The sequence below is a fragment of the Chelonia mydas genome, chromosome 25 (assembly GCF_015237465.2).
Source record: "Chelonia mydas isolate rCheMyd1 chromosome 25, rCheMyd1.pri.v2, whole genome shotgun sequence".
Lineage (NCBI taxonomy): Eukaryota > Metazoa > Chordata > Testudines > Cheloniidae > Chelonia > Chelonia mydas.
In genome coordinates this window covers 15,999,199-16,018,110 of record NC_057858.1, presented here as the reverse complement: position 1 = coordinate 16,018,110, position 18,912 = coordinate 15,999,199, and the positions used below count along the sequence as shown (strand labels likewise).

Here is an 18,912-nt window from a genome sequence, read left to right as displayed (position 1 = left end):
ACTCCCTGGGGTGGGGGCAGGGGGGGGCAGGTTTAGTGTGTAAGTTTTCTAAATAAATAAATGTCAAGCATCTTCCCCACCCATTCCAAGACACAAGGTGATACTACCTTCCCCAGCTCCAAACAGCTTGGGTAGTCTTTATCACTGCAGAAGGGTAAAAAATGGAAGTAAACTGAAAATATACTTGGAAACATTTTTATGGTGACTGGTTTTTCCAGCTGAGAAGCCTTTCTAATTCTGAAGTCCTGGAGAAAAGGGAACAACTAGGCACTGAGGAGATTTTGAAATACCCATATACAGCAGGTTTCAATATTTCACAAGCCAGGCAAATCACAGAAGCATTCAGTCTGAATGGGAAAGATTAGATTTTAAAAGCTTTTCTCATTGTACTCCATGGAACAAGCCAATGCTGACCTGGTGAATAACATCCATTATAGAAAGTAGATTTTGTCTGAAAATTAAGAGCCTGATCCTGCTCTCACTAAAATCAGTGGGACTTTTACTAGGACCTCAGTGGAAGCAGGATTGTTGATGTATCTAATGTTACTGCAGTGGCAGTAATCCAGATTCTTTTTTTAAAGCACCAGCAGGCCAAAAGCCCAATACCAGATGCTGTAAAAGTAAATTGTTCCAATTGCTAATATATTAATAGGAGCTGCAAGTATTTTGCCTATACTGAATATAAAAATATTACTGAATCAGACTGTGATCAGAGGTGAAAGACATTTTACAATTATTATTATTACTACGTACAAAAGTGGACTAAAGAGAAAGCTGAACAATAAGCTCAACTTGTGAGGTATAGTAAAAGTAACTTGGAGGACTCTCTCCGAACCAAGCACATTCTCCCTGGATTTAACCATAGTTAAAATTATCCAGTATATATTAGTAAATATTGCCAGCACACTTGGAAGACTAAGAAAAGCTAGACAGTACATCTTATATGACTAACCACCTTTAACTGGTTTAGAAAGTAAACTAACAGGATGCAGTTTTAATCACACTGCTGGCAATATGTACTTAGCTTCAACTTGGCTTTTCTGAACTGACCAAACTTTGAAAGTAACCAGTTTAAATATAAATAATTCACAAACTTTTTTGTGCAAATTTTTTTATTTCCACATTTATATCACAATGTGTCCACTTAAAGGACCAAATAGCAAAGTTGCTCCCTTCTGCATCCCAAGAACACAGAAGTCTAATTACTGTACATTCACTAAGGCTCTTTGTTTTTGCAAATTGCGTTTATGATGGATATCCATAAGGCAAACAATATCTAAAGGAATGGTAACAAGTATATTTCCAGCATATAAACAGGCTTCCTTTTTCCCCTCACAGTACAGTTACAAACTTGTAGCACCCTCATTCCTTTTGGATTCTAGAAAAGGTGAATTTTTCTAGAGGTTTGCAGGAAGGGAAAAGGAGAAAAATGATTTGGCTGGTGGTGGAAGAAAAAAATTAAAAAAAATACAACCTAGTTTTTGCAGCATTTCTGAGAGACTGGATTTTAACTGAAACCAGACTAAAGTATGTGGTTGCCTATGGAATGTTGAGCTGAAGCCAGATCGCCAACCTGCAGTGCAACACCTGCTGTTTAAAACCCAATCTTTGCACCACATAATTTGAAAAGAACACAATCATGTTCAAAGATCTGATGCAAATAAAAACTAGATTTTTTGCGCATTGTCTCGGACATCTCACTGCCAAATAAACTCAAATCAAGTCAAATAAATAGATGCATATTTTGTTAAGGTAATTTCTACAATTTTATCTGTACCTGCCTGTAATAAGATTCCGGCATTCACAAAGTGCTGGAAATCATCTTCACTTCTTGGGGACTAACACTTTTTTATAGCTGGCTTGCTATAGAGTTTTGAACTCAAATTATCAACCTTCGAATGCCTTCCTTTGCAATTTTGTTAGTAAACTGGTAGCAGCATTTCACAAAAGGAGAATTTAAAGGAAAGAGCTGTAAACAACCAGCTCCTTCAGACCCTCTGCTCGTTGGCCCTGTTTGTCCAGGACAGGAGGCTCTCTCCATGTTAAGTGGCATAGTATCTGCCGTTTTTTCTAACTGCTGATGTGAGAGCATTTTAGCAAAACTGTACTCAGTCTAGGCAGACATAAGGCAGGATGTTCAATCTACCATCATCCCCATGTGGATCTAAAGATATGCACTGCGTCCAATTATACCAGTTACCCTGTGTATCATAACAGCCATTCACGCCTGGCCAGTGATGTTCACGTATTCTGTTGAGGTCATCGCTTGTGACCTCTCTTGTGACCCCAGGCAAGTCTGTGGGTTTGCTGTTAGGAGCTAGAACATGAGTCTTTCTAGCTTCTCTTCTAGTGCTTTCCTCCTGCTTTAAATATTCAGACATGAAGTAGTGAGCTCCTGGGGTTTGTACTCCTGATGAAGACAGCAAACTACTTTGTCTGTTTAAATACGACTGAATTATTTCATTTCTGGATAACTCTTTCCAGTTCGTTTGTTCAAAAGGACTTTGCAGGTTGGGTTTTTGCTCCTGCTTGTCTGTTTCTGTCCTGTGCTGTTCAGCGACTGTAGGGATTTCTGCCTGCAAAGAATCTTTTTGTGTTAAAGGTTTTATCTGTCCGGTCATGGGATCAAACGTGAGTTTTCTTTCTTTTAATCTCACAGGTTTCACACCCCCTTCTACGACCTGCCCATCCAAATTGACTGTGTGGTCTCTGGGTCTGTACCTTTTCTTCTTCTTACTATCTGAACCTGAAGCAGCATCATCACTGTCCATTTTTGAAGTGTCCGGTGAAAAGCCAACATGTGGCGTCAGAGATTCCCCAGGATGCAAGTTAGTTTTGCAGCTAGGAGATGTGTGCTGAAGTGTCCCTGCTGTGTGCCTGTGCTGGCTTTCAGAAGATGCCTGCTCCTGCCAATGTTGAGATACCTCAGTTCCTGATTGCTGAGAAACCTCCAGTCTTTTTGCTGGCATTGGAGGGGTTGATGGTTGCATCAAGGAAGGGGGTGGTGGTGATGGCACCTGTGCAGTATCTAAGAACTGGGACCTTTGAGATGGACTAGGTATTGAACCCTTTGGTGAGTATGTGATATGCTGTCGAGCAAATGTGTCATGCCTAATATTCCCAGGATTAAACGAGGAACAGCGGGGACTCTTAGGTTGGTGCTGTCCTGTGGTTTCTTCCAATTTATCATGCTGCTGAAGCACTGCAGTCTTTAATAATGAGGAAGTGCTTGAAGGTTTTACAAGTCCTGGAGAACTGGTGTGAGGTTTTACAGCATTTACTGGGATCTTACTGTGTTTGTCATTTTCACTATGTTCTGTCCTGCTGCTTTCAGGCCCTGGGTGCAGGTTTACATCTACAGGACTGGGGAAACTTTCAGGGCTCCCCGCAATCCCATTAGTTGGTGGAGGAGAAGAGTTTTGTAATACTTCATGACTACCTTTGGAAACTTTAGAAGGAGGGGGGCCCTGATGCCCATCCCTATGTTCGCCTTTCCTTTTCCGATTTCCCAGTTTTTCTGTTTTCGGGGAGTTTAGCTTTTGGATATCATTCCTGCTTTTCAATTCATTGATGGGCTTTGATCCAGTTACTACAGCAGGTGGCACTTCTGGTTTACAGTTGTGTGCACCACCGTTTGCTGATCCAGGTGGATTCGGTAATCCTCTTGGAACGGATTCATTCTGGGTTACAGGTTCTATCAGTTTTTGCCAATTCCGTAGCAATTTCTTGGCACGTTTGGCAAGTTCCTCATTGGATGTCTTCTTTCTTACATCATTGATGAGTTTTCCTAATCTTGTTTCCTATAAAAAGTGAGAAGAGTTGTTTTACAAAAATTTAATTCTGAACAGATAGCACGCAAGTCAAATTGTAAGATGCATTTTCACTTGTCAATGCATACCGTTCTGCCAAATATCACACCAAAAATTCACAAAGAATGTAGGAGCTAAATAAGATATTATGCCATTAGTCTTTTTGGAAGGGATTGATTCAGCTGACCCCATGCTCCACCATTTAGGAAACCTACTGCAAGTTTGATTATTTATCTCTTCTCTTTCTCCGCTGGCTGAGGTGCCATGGGAGCCATCTGGGGAGGGTGGTGGGGAAGGAGTCCCTCACTCAATAGGAACCTCTTGCAGGTGACCAAGGAGCATGCTCAAGTTCTGGGGAAAGGTGTGCACAACCCCCAACCAGATAAGGTGTGTGTTCACCACCACGGGCATGTAGAAAGAGGGAGAAGAAATCACAGACCTTAGAGCTGATAATCACTCTTGGCTTATTGTCACATCCTACTCCACCCTCCAGAGTCAGATGGAATTTTCCCCAAGTGCTGTGGGAAGGATTTATGGGGCCAATTTAAATAAAATTCTTGGGGTGCCTAAACATGACTTCCCTCAGTTTGCAAGGGAAATATCTGGGCCCTTCTTTGTTTTGTGGTTATACCCAAAACATTCATTTGGAAACATTAGGCAACTGCCCCAGAAATCAGATTACAGGTAAGGAATATTGGCATATAACATTAGACCAAAGAAAGTGCAGTCTGTGAAGTGAAGCACTAACATCTTTTGCATATTAGAGGGGATGGGACATGATAGGTTTGAAACTGATAAAAGTGGATACATTTCAACCTGAGCCAATTGGAAATGAATCATGATTATGACTGGCGTTGGCAGAGCAGTGCTGTGCTGTCCTAGAAAGTAAAAGATTCCCAATGAGGAATGTAATTGGATCCCTTTTGAATACAAGTCAGTTATGTTTTTCAGAGGCATGACACTGCCAGTTTAAGTGCATTCATCGACAGCAACTGGTGACCTGCAGAAGACCTCTGCATAGCTCAAAAGTTGGTCTCTTTCACCAACGGAAGTTGGAATTCCAAAGCTTTAAATTTAAATTAAATATTTTAAATATCTAGGTGCAAAAAAATCCTCTTTAGCTTTATGGATTTAAAAGGGTCCAAAGAGGACCAGCTTATGCAGTTGCTGTCCCACCAGCAGAGGTACTGGAAGTCATAATCTGGTGGTTCTCTCAGTGATCCCTTTTGTATACCAAGTCTCACAGAGGGCATATGGCATAAGAGTGAAAAGTAAATTGAACAATGAATTACCCAATGTGTATGAGTCAGCGTTCTTTAGCTATATAGTCTTCTCACAGGGGGAGCTAACCTCACAGCCAATCAAGGATTGGCACTGAATTGGGCATATTTCAAACTAATTTTATGGCTATATAAAGTGATGTTATTCATGGTAGGTTATCAAAGAGAATTAGAATTTGAGCAAGAAGAAGAAGAAGAAAGTGACCAGTCATAAGATACAGAAGTGATACTGGCTGAATCAGACAAGGAATTAACCAGTGGCAAGTAGGGATTGCTCTGGTCCCTTATGTGAACAGAAATTGGATTGCCCCATACACCAATGTAGTTACTCTTCTGCTGGTATATGATTCCAACAAGACAACTCATTCGGTCATGTACTGAGGTGCCAGAGGAAGAAGTGGGGGACTAATTACTATATCTTTGCCTTAAATTTGTAATCTTTTGTTGTTTATCTATGTTTTTGTGGAAGAGCTGGAATACATTAAAGGGGATTCAAAAGATATTGTACAGAGGCAATCTGTTTTCATACATAAGCATGTGTGGATTTTACATGTAAGGTGACATACCTCAAGTGCCTCTTTGGTTATGGGATATTTCTCCAAGCTGGAGATCACTTCCAGCACTGCCACCATGTTATGGATCTGCATCAAGGAAGAGAAAGTTATTTAAATTTTCGTGCATACATTTTAGTTCTCAAATAATGCCACATTTAAAACATGTTATATTGTATAATTACAAGAAGAACTGAGCCCAAAATGGCCACCACATCTCCTGGCTTAGGGAGCTGCCTGTGTGCAGTAAGAGGGAAAAGGATACTCCTCCAGCCTACCACCTGGAAGTTGAAGGAGCTGTTACAATCTTGTTACAATCTTGCTCTTACATAAAACTAAGTTCAACACACACTGTCAGAGCATATTGCCAGCTGAAGTGCTTGATTTCAAGTGAACACCCATGATGGTACATACCTATTTTCATACATAAAGATGTGACCAGTTTAAGCACAAGGTACGTTCACCATACGTTAAAATAAGGTGAGAATGGCAAGCATAAAGACAAAACCACCCAGTTTCCACTCCTCCAGGTAAAATCCTGAATGAGTAGACTTGTACTGTGTCCCAAGTGTCAGACCAATTCTGTCAGACCAACAAGGAAAGCAAATTCCAAAGCACAAGACAGAGAATGCACATCAGTGCCCAGGGTTAGATAATATTGTGTATATTCAACAGTGGTGGCATAGATTAAATGTTAAATTAAAATATTTAATCTTGTTCAGTCTATTAATGTACTGTACTTTTGAGAATCACTCAAACTGCTCATATGGTGGGCATGTAACAAATACTCACATAATGGGCTGGCCCAGCCCAATATTTTATAGCATTGTTGAAAAAAGCCTGCTGTAAAGCCAGACTGGTGAAAGCTATGTTCTTAATCGACAAATACAGTACCATCATATGCCACAATAGGGGTTAAACCCTGAAATTCATATCTGTCCTTATATAACGAACTCAATGAAAATGAAATTTTACAATACTTCTTCTTCTTCTCCCCCACAAAGCCATAGCTTTAAGGGTTTTATGAAAACATGGGGCTTAACCAGCAGTTGAGCATTACTACCACTGAAGCGTTATACGGTGTGTTTAGTGCTGTATGAGACAGGAAGAGAGAAAATCCCTGCTCCAGTGAGCTTACAACATAAACAGAGAGAAAAAACAAACAAACGCAGGAGATGCCCCAGGGGATTGTTCAGTCTGTGCTCAGATAGGTGGCTTACCATGTAAAGGAGCCTGCTCCATCATCATCATAGGCATTCTGCCTACACTTTACCACAAAGAGAAAACTAGAAGCTGATAAAGAGTTCCAGTTTGAAATCAGTCTCATGCAAAGAGAACAGAACAACAAAGCCAATATAAATGGTTTTCATGGAGCCACAGCACGTGTCTAACCTGAACTGTGGGATTAATGATCAGGGCCAGTCTTAAACACAAAAGGCCTGATCCAGAATCAGCCACAGATCATGCAGTCTGTTGATTCCAGTGGAGTCTAACTGGGCACAAGCTGTGCAAGCAGCCACTTTGGATCCTCCATCCCATTATACCAGTACATCTCATGGGTGGTCCCATCTATCTCTTCATCAATAGGGCTGTGGGGGAAAGGGTGCTGAGAAGTCTGCTTGATGCTAGACGCCCCCAACAGCATCCTTGACTTAACAGAAGAAGGGAACTCTGCCTTATATTCCCTTCCCCTTCCAGGAACATGGGATTCCATAAATTGTAATGCTGGCCCTGTCAATGATAAACATTTCAGAGAAAGCCAGCCAAGTCTGAAGTAGTGTTACTTTTCCTACAGTCTAGACAAGAAACTCCCAACCCACAGACCATTGAGCACATGCTGATATGGAGAGCTGTCTGGTCATGTGGTGCTGCCTCTCCTTGTTTCCAATTGAGAAAGTCATAACAGCTGGGAGGAGAGGTAAAATGAAGAGCAAAAGTAGTCAATCTGATTAACTCTTTCCAAGAAGAACACTCAAGACAAGTAATAAATAAATACATACTTTCCTATAACTTTTCCTGTGAGGAATTAATCTTGCTGTCATAGGAATATTATGCAATTAATTGGGAGTTAAACTGGTACCCAAAAAATCTGAACATTAATCTGAAGATTATCTACACTATGAAACAGCTTGGGAACCAGTTTAGACAGACTTTTCTAACAGCAATGGTGAAAACATAATTTCAGAGTTATTTTTAAGTATCACTTCACTGAATGCATTAGGTACACCAGAGATCGATATCTGTGTAAAACAGTAACTTCTCCATTGTACTTCCTGAATGAATTTTCATCAAACAATACTTTGAGAAAAATCTACATAACAGTGACTCATTTTCACAGGGGGATAGATCCTGAGCAAAGTCTAAAAACCTCAACATAAACCATAGTAAAGAGTTTAAAACCAGAAAGAGAAACAAACACGCCGATGAAGTGAGCTGTAGCTCACGAAAGCTCATGCTCAAATAAATTGGTTAGTTTCTAAGCCCTGGTCTACACTAGGACTTTAGGTCGAATTTAGCAGCATTAAATCGATGTAAACCTGCACCCGTCCACATGATGAAGCCCTTTATTTCGACTTAAAGGGCTCTTAAAATCGATTTCCTTACTCCACCCTTGACAAGTGGATTAGCGCTTTAATCGGCCTTGCCGGGTCGAATTTGGGGTACTGTGGACACAATTCGACGGTATTGGCCTCCGGGAGCTACCCCAGAGTGCTCCATTTTGACCGCTCTGGACAGCACTCTCAACTCAGATGCACTGGCCAGGTAGACAGGAAAAGAACCGCGAATTTTTGAATCTCATTTCCTGTTTGGCCAGCGTGGCAAGCTGCAGGTGACCATGCAGGAGTCTCAGAATCGGAAAAGAGCTCCAGCATGGACCGAACGGGAGGTACGGGATCTGATCGCTGTATGGGGAGAGGAATCCGTGCTATCAGAACTCCATTCCAGTTTTCGAAATGCCAAAACCTTTGTCAAAATCTCCCAGGGCATGAAGGACAGAGGCCATAACAGGGACCCGAAGCAATGCCGCGTGAAACTGAAGGAGCTGAGGCAAGCCTACCAGAAAACCAGAGAGGTGAACGGCCGCTCCAGGTCAGAGCCCCAAACATGCCGCTTCTATGATGAGCTGCATGCCATTTTAGGGGGTTCAGCCACCACTACCCCAGCCGTGTTGTTTGACTCCTTCAATGGAGATGGAGGCAATACGGAAGCAGGTTTTGGGGACGAAGAAGAAGAAGATGATGATGAGGTTGTAGATAGCTCACAGCAAGCAAGCGGAGAAACCGGTTTTCCCGACAGCCAGGAACTGTTTCTCACTCTGGACCTGAAGCCAGTACCCCCCAAACCCACCCAAGGCTGCCTCCTGGACCCAGCAGGCGGAGAACGGACCTCCGGTGAGTGTACCTTTTAAAATACTATACATGGTTTAAAAGCAAGCATGTGAAAGGATTACTTTGCCCTGGCATTTGCGGCTCTCCTGGATATACTCCCAAAGCCTTTGCAAAAGGTTTCTGGGGAGGGCAGCCTTATTGCGTCCTTCATGGTAGGACACTTTACCACTCCAGGCCAGTAACACGTACTCGGGAATCATTGTACAACAAAGCATTGCAGTGTATGTTTGCTGGCGTTCAAACAACATCTGTTCTTTATCTCTGTGTTATCCTCAGGAGAGTGAGATATAATCCATGGTCACCTGGTTGAAATAGGGTGCTTTTCTTCAGGGGACACTCAGAGGAGCCCATTCCTGCTGGGCTGTTTGCCTGCGGCTGAACAGAAATGTTCCCCGCTGTTAGCCACAGGGAGGGGGGAGGGTTGAGGGGGTAGCCACGCGGTGGGGGGAGGCAAAATGCGACCTTGGAACGAAAGCACATGTGCTATGTATGTAATGTTAACAGCAAGGTTTACCCTGAAAGAGTGTAGCCAGTGTTTTATAAAATGTGTCTTTTTAAATACCGCTGTCCCTTTTTTTTTCTCCACCAGCTGCATGTGTTTCAATGATCACAGGATCTTCTCCTTCCCAGAGGCTAGTGAAGATTAGAAAGAAAAAAAAAAAAACACACTCGAGATGAAATGTTCTCCGAGCTCATGCTGTCCTCCCACACTGACAGAGCACAGACGAATGCGTGGAGGCAAATAATGTCAGACTGCAGGAAAGCATGAAATGACTGGGAGGAGAGGTGGCGGGCTGAAGAGAGTAAGTGGCGGGCTGAAGAGACGGCTGAAGCTCGAATGTGGCGGCAGCGTGATGAGAGGAAGCAGGATTCAATGCTGAGGCTGCTGGAGGACCAAACCAGTATGCTCCAGTGTATGGTTGAGCTGCAGCAAAGGCAGCTGGAGCACAGACTGCCACTACAGCCCCTGTGTAACCAACCGCCCACCTCCCCAAGTTCCATAGCCTCCACACCCGGACGCCCAAGAACGCAGTGGGGGGGCCACCGGCCAAGCAGCCACTCCGCCACAGAGGATTGCCCAAAAAAAAAAAAAGAAGGCTGTCATTCAATAAATTTTAAAGTTGTAAACTTTTAAAGTGCTGTGTGGCATTTTCCTTCCCTCCTCCACCACCCCTCCTGGGCTACCTTGGTAGTCATCCCCCTATTTGTGTGATGAATGAATAAAGAATGCATGAATGTGAAGCAACAATGACTTTATTGCCTCTGCAAGCGGTGATCGAAGGGAGGAGGAGCGGGTGGTTAGCTTACAGGGAAGTAGAGTGAACCAAGGGGCGGGGGGTTTCGTCAAGGAGAAACAAACAGAACTTTCACACCGTAGCCTGGCCAGTCATGAAACTGGTTTTCAAAGCTTCTCTGATGCGTACCGCGCCCTCCTCTGCTCTTCTAACTGCCCTGGTGTCTGGCTGCGCGTAACCAGCAGCCAGGCGATTTGCCTCAACCTCCCACCCTGCCATAAACGTCTCCCCCTTACTCTCACAGATATTGTGGAGCACACAGCAAGCAGTAATAACAGTGGGAATATTGGTTTTGCTGAGGTCTAAGCGAGTCAGTAAACTGCGCCAGCGCGCCTTTAAACGTCCAAATGCACATTCTACCACCATTCTGCACTTGCTCAGCCTGTAGTTGAACAGCTCCTGACTACTGTCCAGGCTGCCTGTGTACGGCTTCATGAGCCATGGCATTAAGGGGTAGGCTGGGTCCCCAAGGATACATATAGGCATTTCAACATCCCCAACAGTTATTTTCTGGTCTGGGAATAAAGTCCCTTCTTGCAGCTTTTGAAACAGACCAGAGTTCCTGAAGATGCGAGCGTCATGTACCTTTCCCGGCCATCCCACACTGATGTTGGTGAAACGTCCCTTGTGATCCACCAGAGCTTGCAGCACTATTGAAAAGTACCCCTTGCGGTTTACGTACTCGGCGGCTTCGTGCTCCGGTGCCAAGATAGGGATATGGGTTCCGTCTATGGCCCCACCACAGTTAGGGAATCCCATTGCAGCAAAGCCATCCACTATGACCTGCACATTTCCCAGGGTCACTACCCTTGATATCAGCAGATCTTTGATTGCGTGGGCTACTTGCATCACAGCAGCCCCAACAGTAGATTTGCCCACTCCAAATTGATTCCCAACTGACCGGTAGCTGTCTGGCGTTGCAAGCTTCCACAGGGCTATCGCCACTCGCTTCTCAACTGTGAGGGCTGCTCTCATCTTGGTATTCATGCACTTCAGGGCAGGGGAAAGCAAGTCACAAAGTTCCATGAAAGTGCCCTTATGCATGCGAAAGTTTCGCAGCCACTGGGAATCGTCCCAGAACTGCAACACTATGTGGTCCCACCAGTCTGTGCTTGTTTCCCGAGCCCAGAATCGGCGTTCCACAGCATGAATCTGCCCCATTAGCACCACGATGCCTGCATTGGCAGGGCCTATGCTTTCAGAGAAATCCGTGTCCATGTCCTGATCACTCACGTGACCGCGCTGACGTCGCCTCCTCGCCCGGTATCGCTTTGCCAGGTTCTGGTGCTGCATATACTGCTGGATAATGCGTGTGGTGTTTAATGTGCTCCTAATTGCCAAAGTGAGCTGAGCGGCCTCCAGGCTTGCCTTGGTATGGCGTCCGCACAGAAAAAAGGCGCGGAATGATTGTCTGCCGTTGCTCTGACGGAGGGAGGGGTGACTGACGACACAGCTTACAGGGTTGGCTTCAGGGAGCTAAAATCAACAAAGGGGGTGGCTTTACATCAAGGAGTATTTCAGGCAGGACTTCACGGAGGGTTCCAATAAGAAATGGTGCACCTAAGTTATTGTTCTTATTGGAACAAGGAGGTTAGCCTGGCCTCTGATTGATACATGGCTAGATTTACCTCGCTGCACCTTCTCTGTGAGTGACTACAGTGTGACGTAGAGAAATGAGTCCCCTAAACGGGGGAGGAGGCAAATGAGTACAAAACAAATCTGGTCTATTTCTTGTTTTGATCCACTCCATCTATCTTTTACATCTTTGGCTGGCAGCAGACGGTGCAGAAGGACTGCATGCCATCCACATCTCTTGCCTGCCCGGCAGAAGATGGTACAATACGATTGCTAGCCATCGTCATCTCTTGCCTGCCCGGCAGAAGATGGTACAATACGATTGCTAGCCATCGTCATCTCTTGCCTGCCCGGCAGAAGATGGTACAGTACGACTGCTAGCAATCCGTATTGCCTGCCTGCTCACCATAAGACGGTTCAATAGGACTGACTGCAGGACTAAAGAGAATGACCTGGTCAAGTCACTCCAAATTTAGTCCCTGCGCCCATGTCTGCCCAGGCGCTCCCAGCCGACGTGGCCAGGAGCACCTCGGACATGACGAGGACGGCTACCAGTCGTACTGTACCGTCTGCTGCCAGAAGGCAATGGGTTGCTGCTACTGTGTAGCAATGCCGTACCGCATCTGCCAGCACCCAGGAGACATACGGTGATGGTTACCTGAGTGGGCTCCATGCTTGTGGTGGTATGGTGTCTGCACAGGTAACTCAGGAAAAAAGGCGCGAAACGATTGTCTGCCCTTGCTTTCACGGAGGGAGGGAGGGAAGGGGGCCTGACGATATGTACCCAGAACCACCCGCGACAATGTTTTAGCCCCATCAGGCATTGGGATCTCAACCCAGAATTCCAATGGGCAGTGGAGACTGCGGGAACTGTGGGATAGCTACCCACAGTGCAACGCTCCGGAAGTCGACTCTAGCCTCGGTACTGTGGAAGCACTCCGCCGAGTTAATGCACTTAGAGCATTTTCTGTGGGGACACATACACTCGAATATATAAAACCGATTTCTAAAAAACCGACTTCTATAAATTCGACCTTATTCCGTAGTGTAGACATACCCTAAGGTGCCACAAGTACTCCTTTTCTCTTTATGCCCAGTAGGTGTCCTCCAATTATCACAGCAAGTAACAAATCTCTGCTTTATGAGCTCTAAACTCAGTCTCAAACACTTGGTATTCTCAGCACCAATAATTCCAAAGCTATGCTACCTTACATATAGGTTAGGAAGGAGTTATTCTACAAATTTATATCACATTAACACACTTGGTGCCATGTTTTCAAATAGGCCTCAATGCAATCTTCATCTGTACATCTGCAGCTTTATGCATACACATCACATGTGCACAAAAGAATCTGTGGACACACTTAGCATAAGTGAGATTGAAATGCTTAGGTGACAGTGTTCAAAAACAAATGCACCACAAAACCAATAATATTCTTGAGATACATCAATGATATTTTCATCCTCTGGACAGAAACTTATCTACTTAAGATATTAAACTTAGATACCACAGATATCTACCACAACTTCAACAGCCTAGACTACCCATCCATTTGGCTCGCTCTAGAACATGCCCACACTAGTATCAACTTCCTGGACACCACGGTCAGCTTCAACAATGGAACCTTAGCCACTATGGATGTAGAAGCCCTCTACACCAACATTGCACACAAAGATGGACTACAAGCCGTCAGAAACAGTATCCCCGATAACATCACGGCAAACCTGGTGGCTGAACTGTGTGACTTTGTCCTCACCCATAACTATTTCACATTTGGGGACAATGTATACCTTCAGATCAGCGGCACTGCTATGGGCACCCGCATGGCCCCACAGCATGCTAACATTTTTATGGCTAACTTAGAACAACGCTTCCTCAGCTCTCGTCCCCTAATGCCCCTACTCTACTTGTGCTACATTGATGACCTCTTCATCATCATCTGGACCCATGGAAAAGAAGCCCTTGAGGAATTCCACCATGATTTCAACAATTTCCATCCCACCATCAACCTCAGCCTGGACCAGTCCACACAAGAGATCCACTTCCTGGACACTACGGTGCTAATAAGCGATGGTCCCATAAACACCACCTAATACCGGAAACCTACTGACCGCTGTGCCTACCTACATGCCTCCAGCTTTCACCCAGATCACACCACACGATCCATTGTCTACAGCCAAGCTCTACAATACAACCGCATTTGCTCCAACCCCTCAGACAGAGACAAACACCTACAAGATCTCTATCAAGCCTTCTTATAACTACAATACCCATCTGCTGAAGTGAAGAAACAGATTGACAGAGCCAGAAGAGTACCCAGAAGTCACCTACTACAGGATAGGCCCAACAAAGAAAACAACAGAACACCACTAGCCATCACCTTCAGCCCCCAACTAAAACCTCTCCAACGCATCCTCAAGGATCTACAACCTATCCTGAAGGACGACCCATCACTCTCGCGGATCTTGGGAGACAGGCCAGTCCTTGGTTACAGACAGCCCCCCAACCTGAAGCAAATACTCACCAGCAATCACACAACAGAACCGCTAACCCAGGAACCTATCCTTGCAACAAAGCTCGTTGCCAACTGTGTCCACATATCTATTCAGGGGACACCGTCATAGGGCCTAATCACATCAGAGGCTTGTACACCTGCACATCTACCAATGTGATACATGCCATCATGTGCCAGCAATGCCCCTCTGCCACGTACATTGGCCTAACTGGACAGTCTCTACGTAAAAGAGTAAATGGACACAAATCAGACATCAAGAACAACATTCAAAAACCAGTCGGAGAACACTTCAATCTCTTTGGTCACTCAATTACGGACCCAGAAGTTGCAGTTCTTCAACAAAAAAACTTCAAAAACAGACTCCAAAGAGAGACTGCTGAATTGGAATTAATTTGCAAACTGGATACAATTAACTTAGGCTTGAATAAAGACTGGGAGTGGATGGGTCATTACACAAAGTAAAACTATTTCCCCATGTTTATCCCCCCCCCATTCCTCAGATGTTCTTGTCAACTGCTGGAAATGGCCCACCTTGATTATCACTACAAAAGGTTTTTTCTCTCTCCTGCTGGGAATAGCTCACCTTAAGTGATCACTCTCATTACAGTGTGTATGGTAACACCCATTGTTTCATGTTCTCTGTGTATATAAATCTCCCCACTGTATTTTCCACTGAATGCATCCGATGAAGTGAGCTGAAGCTCACGAAAGCTTAGGCTCAAATAAATTGGTTAGTCTCTAAGGTTCTACAAGTACTCCTTTTCTTTTTGCGGATACAGACTAACACAGCTGCTACTCTGAAACTATACACAAGAAACCCACAGATCGCCACACCTATCTTAACTGATCCAGTAACCATCCCAAACGCACCAAGAAATCTGCTACACATAGCCAGCCACTCAGACACCACAGAATATGATCTGAGGAGAAAGTCTGGGATACACATCTTAAACACACCTAAAACGACTTCGCCACACAAGGACACTCCACCAGAGAAGTAGATCACATCATGGAATGGGCTACCGAAATGCCCAGAGAGAACCTGCTTCAATACAGAAATAAAAACCCCTTTGACCGCACACCCCTAATTGTCACCTATCACCTCACACTGGAACTCATACAGGGTATCAAACAAACGAAGAGGTTACTTACATGTAACTGGCGATTCTTTGAGATGTGTGGTCCCTATTCTGTATTCCATTGAGGGTTTACACATGCGCACCATGCTCCCAGAGTCGGAGAATTTGAAAGTAGTGTCTGTTGGTTTGAACATGTGCCTTAGCTCATCTCATGCTTCCGCTCAAGGTGACAAAGGGCAGGACAGACCTACCACATCTCCAGTTCCTTCTCCACTGTGAATCAGACAGATCCCCATAGTAAAGGGGAAGGAGGCCAGGAAATGGAATACATGTGGACTTTGAGAGTTAATGGCAAGACCCGCCACCTTCAAGGATAGAAGGTAGTCCAGGAGAAGGGGGATCCCCATCAATTCCATCAAAACTCCCTTTTGTTGGACCCAGGAAATGAAGCCTTCCCACTTAGCCTGGTAAAAGTGTTTAGTGGATTCTTTCCTGCTGCTGGATAGGATATTTCTCAGCTGTGCAAGACAGGTCCATCCTGAAGTTGATGCCCATCCAAATACCATGCTCTGAGGTGGAGCACCTGCATATTGGGATGTCAGTTCAACCGTGAGATCAACGTCAGCAGGTTGGAGAAGGTGAGGATAAGAATTGGTGGATGGGTTGACATCTGAAGGAGACTGGGAAACCAGAATTGTCTGGGTCATGACCATCACTCTGTCTCATCAGATTTTGTGGAGTACTCAAGGTAGGAGCAGCAGAGGAGGAAAGGAATAGTTGATTTGGTCGGACCCTGAGAGTAGTGGCAGAGACCTCCCTGGAGTAGTGTGTAGTGCATTTGAGGTTTATGTGGGAGGCAAAGAGGTGTGTAGTCGGAAACCCCCATCAGGTGAAGATGTTTTGAACTACTGAATTGTGGAGTACCCATTTCTGGTAAGTCACAAGACGTCTGCTGAGTGAATCCGTGAGCACATTCTGTGTCCCTGGAAGGTAGGGTGCAGACAGGAGGATCTGGTGAGTGACACACTAATTCCAGAGATTGACTGCTTCTGTGCATAAAGCGGTCGATCTTGTGCCTCCATTTGTTGAGGAAGAAAACAGCAGTGGTGTTCTCTCATGTCAGACAACATGATGAGAATGGATGAATGGGAGAAAGGATTGACATGCTTTCATTACAGCTCAGAGTTCCAGGGTATTGATATGCATCCTGGATTCTCAAGGAGACCATGTTCCCTGTGACATGTAATCGTCCACATGCTCATCCATGTGCACGCCCCAGCCTATGAGGGATGCATTGATGATCACCATCTTGTCTGAGGACAATGAAGGAAGGAAACTTCTGTGCATATATGATGTGGGTCTGTCCACCACTGAAGGGTGAACAGTACCCTGGTGAGGACTGTCAGCATGAGGTCCATGATGTGACATTTTGGCAAGTAAACTATCTGGAGCACATCTGGAGGCAATGAAGGTGGAGTTGAGCAAAGGCAGTCACCTATGTACACTAAGCCACGTGGCCAAGGAAGGATAGACAAGTCCTGGCTGGTACGTGAACGCTCTTTACTGCTGTCAAGATTTCGGCGTAAGGCTTCATGAGCCACAAGAGTAAGGGGTACGCTGGGTCTCCCAGGATCACTGTGGGCATTTCCACACCCCCACTGGAATCTTCTGGTCTGGAAAGGAAGTACCCGCTTGCAGCTTTCTATACAGACCTGTGTTCCTGAAGATGCATGCGTCATGAAGCTTCCCTGACCACCCCGCATTGATATCCATGAAGTGACCCCATTGATTCACCAGTGCCTGGAGTACCATAGAGAAGAGACAGTTGCCTTTTCCATAACTGGTATTCTTTGAGATGTGTTGCTCATGTTCTTGCCACATGCACCAGTGCCGGAAGTTTTTCCTCGCAGCAGTATCCATAGGGGACCAGCTCTGGCACCCTCTGGAATGGTGCCCACATGGCACGGTATAATGGCGCCCACCTTCAGTTCTTTCTTGCCAGAAACTCCAACAGTGGGGAAGGAGGGCGGGCTGTGGAATGGACATGAGCAACACATCTCGAAAAACACCAGTTATGGAAAAGGTAACTGTCTTTTGTTCTTTGAGTGCTTGTTCATGTCCATTCCATATTAGGTGATTCCAAAGCAGTACCCCGGAGGTGGGAAGGGGTTCATGGACTTGTAGATTGCAACATAGCTCTGCCGAACCTAGCATCGTCTCTGGCCTGCTGAGTGATGGCATAATGAGCGGTAACTGTATGAACAGAGGACCACATTGCGACTCTACAGATGTCCTGGATAGGGATGTGCACCAGAAGACCACCAAAGATGCCTGCGCTCTGACAATCAGCAGCAGCGGAACCCCACCACGTCGTAACAGGTCCTTTTGCAGGGACTGTTAACAGGGAGTTTCGAGAGGGAGTTCTCCAGGTGAAGGAGGAGCAAATATGGGACCCTTGGGGTAAGTGGCTGTCTGTAGTGTGTGTGTGTGTTTGGGGGTTACTTGCTGTGTGCCGAGCTTGTGTGTGTCTGTCTGAAGGACTGTGTGCTGTGGCCAGCAGTTGGAAGCCATGAGCTTGTAAACAAGGTTTGAAATCTAGAAGCCTGTGTTCATTGGCTGAGCCTTAGTCAGGGGGCGGGGCTATCAAGAAGGCCAGGGCTTTATAAAGCAGTGAGCAAGTGACCAGGGACCGCTAACAGGGAGTTGGAAGGGGAGTGGGAAGGGGGTGAGGTACACTTGCCATTCTTTAAAACCTTTAAACTAAACTGTAATCAAAACTTCTTGATTTAAACAAAAACACTATCATTAACCTAGGTAGCTGTAGGAGAAATGCAGGCAGAAGCCAAGCAGCAGAGTGGAGACTACCCTGTTTATTGCACTCAGTGTAGCATGATTATCTGCCCTGTGGGCGGGTGTACATTCAGTGCAAGGAGCTCCTGGACCTCAGAGACTATGTATGGGCTTTGGAGGCCACCCTGTTTATTGCACTCAGTGTAGCATGATTATCTGCCCTGTGGGCGGGTGGCGGGTGTGCATTCAGTGCAAGGAGCTCCTGGCCCTCAGAGACCATGTATGGGCTTTGTACGCCAGGGTGGCAGAACTGGAGGAGCTAAGGGAGGCAGAGAGGTATGTTGATGAGGCTTTCTGGGACACTGTAGATTTGTCCCATCTCCGGTCAGACAGCCCCTGTGCTGTTAAGGAGGAGGAAAGGCCCAGAGAAGGAGAGCAGTCAACAGGAACCGAGGGAAACCTTCCCATAATTGGGACCCTCCTTCCAGATGATGTTGGGGTATCCTCTCGCACTGAGGTTACCTCTCCGGGGGAGGGAACTCCAGTCATTAGGAAAAGGCAGGTGTTAATGGGAGATTCGATCATTAGAAACATATGTGGGTTTGTGATGTCCGGGAGAACTGTATGA

At 45.4% G+C, this 18,912-nt stretch overlaps 1 protein-coding gene across 2 annotated transcripts in view; it reads right to left on the bottom strand.

The window, feature by feature from the left end:
- Window positions 1-1,471: 1,471 nt before the first annotated feature.
- Window positions 1,472-18,912, bottom strand: part of MED26 (mediator complex subunit 26) — a 52,817-nt gene continuing 35,376 nt past the window's right edge. For both annotated transcript variants that reach the window (XM_037886077.2, XM_043535812.1), the window contains exons 2-3: window positions 5,656-5,730; window positions 1,472-3,800 (exon numbers count right to left, since the gene is read on the bottom strand). In XM_037886077.2, coding sequence (XP_037742005.1) covers window positions 2,109-3,800; window positions 5,656-5,730 — 1,767 coding nt within the window. In that variant the 3' untranslated portion in view covers window positions 1,472-2,108. The remainder of the gene's footprint in view (window positions 3,801-5,655; window positions 5,731-18,912) is intronic.